The sequence below is a fragment of the Eleutherodactylus coqui genome, chromosome 10, assembly GCF_035609145.1.
Source record: "Eleutherodactylus coqui strain aEleCoq1 chromosome 10, aEleCoq1.hap1, whole genome shotgun sequence".
NCBI lineage: Eukaryota > Metazoa > Chordata > Amphibia > Anura > Eleutherodactylidae > Eleutherodactylus > Eleutherodactylus coqui.
In genome coordinates this window covers 8,618,710-8,631,651 of record NC_089846.1, presented here as the reverse complement: position 1 = coordinate 8,631,651, position 12,942 = coordinate 8,618,710, and the positions used below count along the sequence as shown (strand labels likewise).

Here is a 12,942-nt window from a genome sequence, read left to right as displayed (position 1 = left end):
ATCACATAGGATAGGATTAGATACAGCAACTCATCAGACAGTATCACACAGGATAGGATTAGATACAGCAGCTCAGCAGACAGTATCACACAGGATAGGATTAGACACACGGCTCCGCGGACAGTATCACACAGGATAGGATTAGATACACGGCTCAGCGGACAGTATCACACAGGATAGGATTAGATACACGGCTCAGCAGACAGTATCACACAGGATAGGATTAGATACACGGCTCAGCAGACAGTATCACACAGGATAGGATTAGATACACGGCTCAGCGGACAGTATCAAACATTATAGGATTAGATCCAACAGCTCGGCAAACAGTATCACACAGGATAGGTTTAGATACAGTGTATCAGTAGACAGTATCACACAGAATAGGATTAGATACACAGCTCATCACACAGGATAGAATTAGATCGAACAGCTCATCAGAAAGTATCACACAGGATAGGATTAGATACAGTGGATCAGTAGACAGTATCACACAGGATAGGTTTAGATACACAGCTCAGCAGGCTGTATCACACAAGAAAGGATTAGATACACGCCTCAGCAGACAGTATCACACATGATAGGATTAGATACACAGTTTAGCAAACCGTATCACACAGGATAGGATTAGATACACAGCTCATCAGACAGTATCACACAGAATAGGATTAGATACACAGCTCATCACACAGGATAGGATTAGATACAGTGGCTCAGCAGACTGTATCACAAAGGATAGGATTAGATACATGGCTCAGCAGACAGTATCACACAGGATAGGTTTAGATACACAGCTCAGCAGGCTGTATCACACATGAAAGGATTAGATACATGCCTCAGCAGACAGTATCACACATGATAGGATTAGATGCACAGTTTAGCAAACCGTATCACACAGGATAGGATTAGATACAGCAGACAGTGTCACACAGGATAGGATTAGATACACAGCTCAGCAGACAGTATCACACAGGATAGGATTAGATACACGGCTCAACAGACAGTATTACATGGGATAGGATTAGATACACAGCTCAGCAAACAGTATCACACCTGATAGGATTAGAAACACGGCTCAGCAGATAGTATCACACATGATAGGATTAGATACAGCAGCTCATCAGACAATATCACACATGATGGGATTAGATACACAGCTCAGCAGACAGTATCATACATAATAGGATTAGATACATGGCTCAGCAGAATGTATCACACAGGATATGATTAGATACACAGCTCATCAGAGAGTATCACACAGGATAGGAATAGATACAGTGGATCAGCAGAATGTATCACACAGGAAAGGATTAGATACACAGCTCATCACACAGTATCACACAGGATAGGATTAGATACAAAACTCAGTAGATAGTATCACACAGGATAGGATTAGATGCACAGTTTAGCAGACCGTATCACACAGGATAGGATTAGATACACAGCTCATCAGACAGTATCGCATGGGATAGGATTGGATACACGGCTCAGCAGACAGTATCACACGTGATAGGATTAAATACACAGCTCAGCAGGCAGTATCACACATGATGGGATTAGATACACAGCTCAGCAGACAGTATCATACATAATAGGATTAGATACATGGCTCAGTAGAATGTATCACGCAGGATAGGATTGGATACACAGCTCATCAGAGAGTATCACACATGATAAGATCAGATACAGCAGCTCAGCAGACAGTATCACACATGATGGGATTAGATTCAGCAGCTCAGAAGACAGTATCACACATGATAGGCTTAGATACAGTGGTTTGGTGACATGCTATCCCTGGAAATACTAGGTTAGCTGCATGAAGGGTTAATGGTATATTATATAGACCCGCTGGCTCTCTTATTACAGTTCACAGGGCCTGCTGTCTGTGAAGGTCCCTCAGATCTATTGTAGTCAATGAGGAAGGAGGTGATGGAGCGGCTGAATAAAGAGATGGTCCTGATATCACAGCGGGGGTTTGGGTTAATAATCTGGGGCCTGCGGTAGAGTCGTACCCCCTGACATTATACGGTAGAGGCGTACCCCCTGACATTATACGGTAGAGGCGTACCCCCTGACATTATACGGCCGTGTATATAGCGCCGGGTGTATATTAGCACCGCATAAATGCTGTCACATCAAGAGAACTTCCAAAAGGGTCTCATTCACCAGCCTTGTTGTCCATAGCAGCCAATCACAGCGCAGCTTCTATCCTCCCAGCTCCAGGAATGAAATCTTCGCTTTGATTGGCTGCTGTGGGCATCACATGACCTTCTGAAACCTGGCATTATAGATATGACAGTCCTGAAAATGATGGGATGAGTAGTCCCTGACCCGACCAAGGAATGGAGAGCAACCTAAACCTATGCTGTGTGGAAGCTGTGGCTATATTGTTCAGTGCAAGCTAGTGTCCTCTGTTATCAGTCACTTCAGTGTCTGCCTGCAGTGTCCTTCAGTAGTCCTTGTTTGTGTCTAGAAATTCCTCCTCCATCAATCACGGTATTACATTCCCTAGTGAAGTAGATAATGTGGTTCCTTCAGGCCCGAGTCGACTTGCAGCTTCTTCCCTTGCGTTACCCAAGGGCGTATGTACCATGGAGGCAGACCATGCAGCTGCTGTCGGGCTCTAGGGGAGAAGGGGCCCTCGATGCCAATGGTCTGCAACCTCATGTCCCCAACTGTCCTGAATTTGGTGAGACAGTCCTGGATTTTGTGGGCTGTCCCACCATCTAAGGACGCAGGAGAGAAGTCCTGAAGGGGCGCTGGAAATGGAGTAAGATAAAACTCAGCCTGCACTCCACCCTTCAGGCATAGTCGCTCCAGTCCCCACTACTACTCAGCGGAGACACGTGGGGGTCATTATTACTGAGGGGGACATTATTACTAAGGTGGATGTGCATTGGCATTATTACTGAGGGGGATGTGCATTGGCATTATTACTGAAGGGGACATGGGGTATTATTACTGGGGGGACATGTGGGGGTCATTATTACTGAAGGGGACATTATTACTGAGGGGGACGTGCAGGGGCATTGTTACTGAGGGGGATGTGCAGGGGCATTCTTACTGAGGGGGACGTGCAGGGGCATTGTTACTGAGGGGGATGTGCAGGGGCATTCTTACTGAGGGGGACGTGCAGGGGCATTGTTACTGAGGGGGACGTGCAGGGGCATTCTTACTGAGGGGGACGTGCAGGGGCATTGTTACTGAGGGGGACGTGCAGGGGCATTCTTACTGAGGGGGACGTGCAGGGGCATTGTTACTGAGGGGGATGTGCAGGGGCATTCTTACTGAGGGGGACGTGCAGGGCCATTAATACTGAATGGGGACATGCAGAGGCATTATTACTGAAGGGCACATGGGGCATTATTATGGGGCGGATATGTGGGGGGGTCATTATTACTAAGGGGGATGTGCAGGAGCTCTATTGCTGAGTGGGGACATGTGGGGGTCATTATTACTGAGGGGGACATGCAGAGGCATTATACTGAGGGGCACATGGGGCATTATTACTAGGGTGACACGTGGAGGTCATTATTACTGAGGGACACATGGGGCATTATTATGGGGAGGACATGTGGGGGTCATTATTACTGAGCAGGGACATGTGGGGGTGTTATTATTGATCTGGATCATTATTACTGAATGGGGGGCATGCAGGGGCACTATTCCTGTGAAAGAAACGCTTAGGGACACTTTTACTGTGAGGGGGACACAAAGGGCGCGGTTTAGCATAAAAGTTTTTTTAAACTAACACAGCATGCTATACGTGCTGCAAGAATTGTCCCTCTTTTGATTGCTGGAGCATTGGGCGGATTGCAACAGTTGTGAAACTACCATTCCCAGCGTGTCGATACAGACATAATGAGAGTTGTACCTGCACAACAGCTGGAGACCAGAGCCCTGAGGGATCACATTGGGGTGCCGGTGTGAGAACTGGGAAAGAATAGAATGTCCCCCCAAAATTAAAAATAGAATATATTTTTAATTTTTCATCAATGACTTTACCATTATTTAATATAATTGCTGCTGCGCCAATTATCCCATCATTTTCTATCGGTGGCGGTGCGCGGCCGGCCGGCAACTGAGTGACTCACAAGTCGCTGCTTTATGTAATGCATTTAATGAGTGCCATCAAGGGGAACCAATAGGTACTGCATGGGAAAAAAAACTGTGATCATTATATGTAGGCACCTTGTAGGGAAGTATTTTTTATATTACCGCAGTACATGGATTGCAAGCTCTTGTGGCCACGCTGGAGTGCAGATAGCATTGCAGGTGTCACCCTGGTGAGAGGGCACCATCACTGACCTTGCAGTCCAGTCACTTTTACACGCTCGGGTCTTAGGATGATGCCAGCGAAATGCAGCGATCAATAAATCCTCAACGAGAGAGCGAATGAGCGCATTTAGGAGCCAGATTTAGAAACTCTGCGAAACAAGGGCCCCATTTCCGCCACGTGAATAATTTATCTCAGCTCAGAGTTGTCTTACCAGTAGGCAGGAAATAGCTTCTTTGCAGAGAAGGCTTTTTTTCCTTTCCTTTCGCCTGTCCCTTTATTTTTTTGCTTACAGAGCAGATAGATTTAGCTGGGGGCCGGGGGGGACTTTTAACCCATCCATAGCCACAGCCATCATATGGAGTCGCACCTGGAAATTATGCGGTATTTCAGTCTAAGCAAGTAAATGCTATTCATCACATAATATATAATGCTCCCTGTTGCAGTTTTTAATGGTTTTCAAGATCTCTGCTTGCTGTCATTTTTTTGGAACCTCCATTGCTTAGCCCCAGGAGACAGAAATCTGCCCTGTTCATGTGATGGGCATACAGGGGCATTACAAGCCACAGTGCCTGGATCCACAAGAACATGGAGAATTATATCGGCTGGAAGTAAATTGTTATTGCCCCGCTATGTAAATGTACGGCGCTTTAACCCCTTAGTGAACGATAAAACGCCTTTTTACTGACCTCACTAATGGGCTTTAAACTGGTACATATATCTAAGGCCTCATTCACACGGGCGATAGGCTTTTACAAAGGCCGCATCGCGGGCAAAAATCGCATTGATGAAGAATAGTCGCGATTGAGCCCCAAGCTTAATATCGTGTGAAAAATACGCTGCAGCGCGGAATTCTGTTGGTCGGCAGAAATCCTCGGAATGACTACTAATAGCTTAAATAGTGGCAGCTGTCTTTTTATCTTAACACAGGTAAACTCCCTCCCACTCCCTTTCTTTCAGCTCCTATAGGGGTCTATGGGAGCTTCCAGCGTTTTTTGGTGAAAGATAGGTTAAGACCTTTCTTTTGACACAGCGTGAAAAATCGCAATTTTCGACCAACGTTTTATCACTACAGCGGATGTTTTCCCGTAACTGGGGCTTCCATGGATGCGGCTCCTGTCGACGCCCCAGCTACAGTGGAAAAAGTAAGTAATAAAAAAACAAAGACCATGTGAATGACTTGCAGAGGCACATGACGTCACGGGGGTCAGAGATGGTAAAAAATATCATTACGAAAATAAGTTAAAAAAATTACAGAATAAAAAAAAAAATAGACATAAAAAAAGAAAATGATCGCAAACCGTCGCCGGCCGCGCCCTGAAACCGTACATATTATATGTCAAACCCGTCCCCATGCTTTATTTTAGCGTAAATATACTAATTAAAGAAAAAAATACAACTAGAAGAGAATTTTTTTTTTTGCCTTTTAACCCCAATAAGACAAAAAAAATTGAAAAAAATTAATTGAAAAAGATATTAAAAAAGAAAATCGCCCTATATGTCATGGAAAAATACGTGAAAAACACTGCAAAAATAATTTTGGTAGCGGAAGGAAAAAAAAAAATAGGGCAGTAAAACCGCCACATGGGTAATATCTCTAAAAAAGTGTCTGGTCCTCAAGGTACAAAACAGCCTGGTCCTTAAAGGGTTAAAGCTGATGCCATCTAGCAGGAGCCGATTGGGTCCCCAGAAACAGCTGAGGACCCCAAGGAGGAGGTGTGGGAATACAATCCATTAGTTACAGGGGCGATACTGTAAGATAGAACATTTGGGGAAATCTTGCCCATTATTTGCTATGGGGTTGGAAAAGAAAATCCCATCGCGCTTGTATGTAAATGAGATTTTCATGCGATTTTTAATTTTTTTTTTGAAAAAACCCCACGATTTTCACATGAGTAAAGAAAACCGTATGTGAAGATGTGATGCGAAGTGATGCGATGTGCTGCGATGTTTTTTGTAAAACGCATCACACTCATAGAACATCCCGTTGGCCAGCCTGTTGTCCGTGCGAGTTTCTTGGACCGATATCGCGCTTGTCCGTGTAAGTAAAGCCTTACACTGCGGGCTGCATCCAGGGAATGCAGGGATTACGTGAAATAGGCGCGTGGTTGATGTTATAAAGCGACGCATTTTGCGTTACGATTAAGCGGCTTTATTTCTAGAGGCCTTGCAGGCCCTTTAAGTGTTCTGTGTTGGGTGGGATGTTCTATGAAGCCATCCATAACCCCGCAGTCCTAGATCTGTAATGGGATATTCGTGTAATCCGTGGATCAGTGCGTTCTGTTCATCGCCGTTCATATATAGATATAAATGGTAGAACCTGTGACCGTGCGGCGGGGGAGGGGTCTGTGATGGATCTGCTGCGCCATCCTGACACTTGTTCTGCACCTGTGCAATATGTAGACCAAAGCATCTATATCCCAGGCAGAAAGTGCACACGGCGATGTTCTAGCAGACCCCGAGTGCTGAGTCAGAGTAATGACACCCAGAGAGCGAGGCGATGAATGGCGCTCCGGCTGCCGACCAAATTCCTAATTCCAACTAAAATAAATGGCGTAAATATAAATGACTAAATCGTCTGCTTTTATGGTAATAAAGCTTAATAAAAAGTTCTGCAACTTTCCAGCAGACCGCGCGGCGCATTTATCTAAGAGCGCTCTCTTACACGCCTGTCTTAGATAAGGGACGATGCAGTAAGATGCGCCAAATGTGGTAAGGAGCGCAAGCCGGTCGTATGCTGAAAGCCATGGGTGTAAATTAGGGTGCATTCACACAGGTGAGTACGATGTCGGCCCGAGAAAGCCCACACAGGACGGCAAATCCGTCGCAGCAAAGCCGGTGTTGCGGCATGGACTCGCCGGCTGGAGCATGTCCATTCTTTTTTTTTCCGTTGCGGCCACTCTTTCCTCTATGGGAGCGCAGCCACAACGGAAAAGCGTGCAGCCAAGCTTAGCCAAAACCTGTGGCTAAGTGCCGCGGGTATTAAAGCAGCGCTTTACCGGCGGAAATCTCACGGTTTTTCGCTGCGGCTAAACCGCGAGATTTCCTCCAGGAATACGCCATGTTGAACCCAGCCTTAGGGCTCCTTCACACTGGTGATCGCGATTTTGCCAGGAGAAAATCACGGCAAAATCGCGTCTTTGTTTACGTGATTTTTGAGCATCAGCAATGCTTTTTCTTGGCAATAATCGCGCATCGCTGCCGCCCTTGATTTTCTCCTGCGATAAAAACACGCAAAAGTCAACAGGAGTTTTTAATGTTAAGAACGCGTCGCATTGCGCGAAAATCACAAGTGCGTGCGATTCGATAAAAAGGAGGCTCCATGGCTTCAAAAGAATGGGGTTCATATTCGTACGAGATTTGTGAAACCGGCCTTAAAGTTTATTTAATGGGCCACAGCTGGCACTGCCGCCCAAAGTGGCAAAGGCGGGGATCGCGTAAAAAGCAGAAACGTTGCATATTTTTGAACAAGTTGGATTTACACAAAAATTTGCATCTTTTTAAGGTCGGAATTCTAGCTGAAACGTCTTTATGAATTCTCCGCCATCCTCCCATGAGACGCCATGTGATCCGCACCACCGCACAACGCGCCTGACGTACACGCCTCCTCATACCTTTCTGGTATAATTTGTGTCAGTTCCTGGGGTAAATTATACATACCTGTGTCAAGCTGGGGTAGCCACGCCCACTCCCAAGCCAGGCCCCTTTTTTGGGAAAGTAGTCTGAGCCAGTGTACCTGTCAAAAAGTCACAAAAGTTTTGCGCCATGGAAGCTTTTACAAGATGTTGTGATTTTTTTTCTACACCACAATCTGATGTTTTTCTATTCTACACCATTTTTAACATTTCTTCTTGCTGCCACTGAATGGACAGCCCTTCACAAATAGGGGGTTGTTTACAATTGTATCCACTGCAGACAATCCTATTGGTTCATACTGTATCTATGTTATAATCTTGGTTCTGGTATTGTATCTATGTACTGAGCTTGGTTGTAATGCTGTATTTATATACTGAGGTTGGTTTATACGGTATGCTAGGAGCTTGGTTCTGGTGCTGTTTTTATGTTATGAGCTTTATCTATGCTATGAGGTTGGTTCTGGTGTTGCATTTATGTTATAAGGCTTGGTTTTGTGTCTCTATTTATGTACTGAGCTTGGTTCTGGTACTGTATCTATGTATTGAACTTCTGAGGCTGTATGTATGTAGTGAAGTTGGTCCATACTGTATCTACATCATGAACTTGGTTCTAGTGCTGTTATTATCTTATGAGCTTCATTGTAATGCTGTATTTATGTGCTGAGGTTTGTTCCTACTGTATTCATGTTATGAGCTTGGTTCTGGTGCTGTATTTATGTTATGAGCCTGGTTCTGGTGCTGTATTTATGTTATGAGCTCGGTTCTGAGGCTGCATTTATGTTAGCAGGCTTAGTATTTATGTTTTAAGCTTGGTACTGAGGCTGTATTTATGTACTGAACTTGTTTCTGGTACTGTATTTATGTACTGAGCTTGGTTCTTGTGCCGTATTTGTATACTGAGCTTGGTTCTGGTACAGTAGTTATTCCCTAGGCTGTTCTGGTGCTTCATTCATGTACTGAGCTTGGTTCTGGTACAATATCTATATACCAAGCTTGGTTCTGCTGCTGTATCTATGTGATCAGTGTGGTTCTCATACATTATTCATTCCCTGAGCTGTTCTGATGTGGGTATGCTGCTAACCTGTGCGTTCTGCACACACAGAATACGGGTAATCTGCCTATCAGTGCAATATATAGTTTTTTTCTTATGACGAGGGGGGGTATTCTGCTCAGTGTGTGTTATTCAACCTGAGGCCGATATGGGACATATAAGTGTTTTAGTGGAAAGTTCCTTTAAGTAAATGCACCCCTCACTTTCCTGTCAATCCAGACCGTCTGCAAAATGTGTTCCATTCCATCAGACATGCTTGAGACATCAGGAGCTGCTGAAGACAGGTGATGGCTGCCAGCTGTCTACTGGAAAATGTAGACAACCGTTACAATGGACTGATCAGTCTGCACACGTAAGGAACATCAGACTAGTGCAACGGTAAACTCTGCCTGTAAATATGGTACATGTCCCCTTTAAGGAGCGATCATGGTCATCTGAGAAATGCAAGCCATTACAAGGACCACAAGGGTGCCCCTACTATTATGTTCTGGTGTCAGTCCTTACTGTGATCCTGTAATTCTATTCATGAACCAGGAGGCTCAGGATGAGCAGAGATCTAGAGATGAATTCCCAGCACTCCTCCTGTGTTTGTGTACTTGCAGTCCTTCTTACTTAGTATTCACACCCCATCGCACATCATTTCTCAATCATTATATGGAATTTCTTGTTGATCCTTTAAACCTCCTCTTGCTGGATCCCCGAGAGATCCCGGCGAACGCAGCGCAGCTTATATCTGACCTTTATTACTGTACCAGGGGAAATGTTCTGCTAAGTAACATCAAGAAGGATTCCTGCCGACGGATCAGTTTGGGGGTTTTTGGAAATCTATACAAAAGTCATGAAACTGCAGGCATTTAAAGGGGAAGCGCCTCCTAGTGAGGAGAGGGGTATTAGATGACTGATGCTGGCTGGAGGTGACTTATATAAAGGTTTGGTGCCCATTATATTGGGTATGCCAGTTTGGTTCTACCTAATGATCTGCACCAGGTGGTACATCAATGGGCACCACTTATAGGCAAAAAAGCTTATGGACCTCATTAGAAAGTACTCCCAAAAGGTAGGCACCAGATATCTTGGCACATTGGCAGCTGGCTCGGAGATAATGGGGCACTTACCAAATTCTTGCAGTTTCTTTGTTTTCTGTTGAGTGGGGCTACCTGATGGCGTGGGCAAGAGGGGCAATTGCCATGTACCAAGCACAATGTAGAGTCCTACTCTGTGTGATCTCACTGTATGCAGCCTGTCGTCAACCCTGATCTGGCAAATGCTATTCCAATTGGGGTATGAATGGCAGCGGTACGTTGTAGTTTTATACGTGTGCTGTATTATTGTGGCGGTATGTTGTAGTTCTGTATCGGTGCTGTATGTATGGTGGCGGTATGTTGTAGTTCTATATCGGTGCTTTATGTATAGTGGCGGTATGTAGTAGTTCTGCATCGGTGCTGTATATATGGTGGCGGTATGTTGTAGTTCTGTATCGGTGCTGTATGTATGGTGGTGGTATGTTGTAGTTCTATATCGGTGCTTTATGTATGGTGGCGGTATGTTGTAGTTCTGTATTGGTGCTGTATGTATGGTGGCGGTATGTTGTAGTTCTATATCGGTGCTGTATGTATGGTGGCGGTATGTTGTAGTTCTATATCGTGCTGTATGTATGGTGGCGGTATGTTGTAGTTCTATATCGGTGCTGTATGTATGGTGGCGGTATGTTGTAGTTCTATATCGGTGCTGTACGTATGGTGGCGGTATGTTATAGTTCTATACCGTGCTGTATGTATGGTGGCGGTACGTTGTAGTACTATATCGGTGCTGTATGTATGGTGGCGGTATGTTGTAGTTCTATATTGGTGCTGTATGTATGGTGGCGGTATGTTGTAGTTCTGTATCGGTGCTGTATGTATGGTGGCGGTATGTTGTAGTTCTGTATCGGTGCTGTATGTATGGTGGCGGTATGTTGTAGTTCTGTATCGGTGCTGTATGTATGGTGGTGGTATGTTGTAGTTCTGTATCGGTGCTGTATGTATGGTGGCGGTATGTTGTAGTTCTATATCGTGCTGTATGTATGGTGGCGGTACGTTGTAGTTCTATATTGGTGCTGTATGTATGGTGGCGGTATGTTGTAGTTCTATATCGTGCTGTATGTATGGTGGTGGTATGATGCAGCTTTATGTAGGCGCTGTATGCATGTATGGTGGTGTGTTGCAGCTCTACCTAGGTATTGCTTGTATGGTGGTGGTATCTTGTAGCTTTATATATATATACTGTATGGTGGTGGTATGATGTACCGTTATATGGGCGTTGCATGCATGGTGTTAGTATGTTGTAGCTCTATCTGGTGGTATTAGGTTGTAGCTTTATGGGGGCTCTGCACAGGAAATCACTATTGTTTCGCCATTTCTAGGGTTATTTTACACTTGCGCTGGGGATTCCACTTTTCTGCTATATTTGGGGAACAGGAAAGGGGAATCCCTGCGGCCGAACGGTTCCGTCTCTGTACAGAAGTGAACAGTGGCAGGCGGACCGCATTGACTATAATGGGGTCCGTCCACTTTCCACCCAGCTGCAGCACTTTTCCTTCCAGTATTTGCAGATGGAACCTCCGACACAGATGTGAAAACAGCCGGTGCATGTGGGACGCCTCCGGGCCCTTTCACTATTTTACATTTGGTTATGTTGTTGTAAATTTTTAAAAAAATGAAAAGCTAACATTTTGCATTGTTATAGGTATTCACACCTCGTGCGCGGGGCCGAGGTGGAGCAGCAATTACAGCCGCCAGTCTTCTTGGGTGTGATGTGTATATATATATATATGTACAGATGGAGCAGATTATAACTTGCTGGTGATAACTTGTCACAGAATTAGCATAATGCATTAAAAGTCATGTTAAGCCTTGCTGTATATGTATTTATAGTGTGTGTATATATATATAGAGCCTCTCATCAGCAGGACATCAGATGTTGTACGGGCCATGTGCTTGCCTGCTGCCCTCTGCCTGTTCTGCCAGCTGTGCAAGACGGCCGGAGATGGACAGTCTTAACTTCCAACTGTTTCCTGTGTCGGAGGGGCTTTCTGTTGTGGACAGAAATGTATTAATCTGTCCAATTAGGGAATTTCTGATACAAAGAACTGGCACTTAAATGATGGCCTTCTATAGCATATCTATAGGCTCTGATCTGTACTGCCATAAAAGTCAGGTGACACCCATTGACAGGCTGCTTACTCCTGTCCCAATGATATCATCTGATTGCGGGGAACCCACAGTCTAGAAAGGGGAATCCCATATAAATGCAAATGCCCTTTATTTGTCCCTGTACTCCAAAGCCTAAATGTTGCTTGTCCTTCTGGAAGGGAAGAACCACATTGACTCTCCAGTCAACCCAAGGAGAACATACAACGTCCACATTGAGATTGGACTGGTTGGGTTTGTACCGTTGCCTCCAGGGCTGCACCTCCGCGGTGCCAATGTTGTCCTTACTATAGGGATTCAATGACTGCAAGATGATCAGATTGGATATTAGCACCTTCTTCAGGTCTAGATCTGGCTACTTTTGACTCTGATGGACCTACTGAGCCGTAATGTAGACCAGGCATGCCATAGAGAAGGTTCAGTAGTCCTTTATGTCATGTAGCCTTATGATCTCTGTCTTATTTATTAGTCACTGAGCCTTTTGTTACTTTTTGCAGGAAAACCCATACCTCTGCAGTGATGAATGCGATGCCTCCACCCCTGACCTGGCCCACCCCCCTAGTCTCATGGTTGACAAGGACGAGGAAGATCTGGCCACCTATTGGCAAAGTGTCACGTGGAAACGATACCCGGAGCCACTGGTTGCCAATATCTCCATGTCTTGGAACAAAACCATAGAGTTAACCGATGACATTGTGGTGACCTTCGAATATGGACGTCCCACTGCCATGATGTTGGAGAAATCTTTGGACTACGGAAGGACTTGGCACCCATACCAATACTATGCTGATG

General features: G+C 45.1%; 1 protein-coding gene across 3 annotated transcripts in view; it reads left to right on the top strand.

The window, feature by feature from the left end:
- NTNG2 (netrin G2) overlaps positions 1–12,942 on the top strand; it is a 158,015-nt gene that overhangs the window by 89,484 nt on the left and 55,589 nt on the right. For all 3 annotated transcript variants that reach the window (XM_066580181.1, XM_066580183.1, XM_066580182.1), the window contains exon 3: positions 12,648–12,942. This exon is cut by the window's right edge and continues 349 nt beyond it. In XM_066580181.1, the coding sequence (XP_066436278.1) occupies positions 12,648–12,942 (295 nt within the window). The remainder of the gene's footprint in view (positions 1–12,647) is intronic.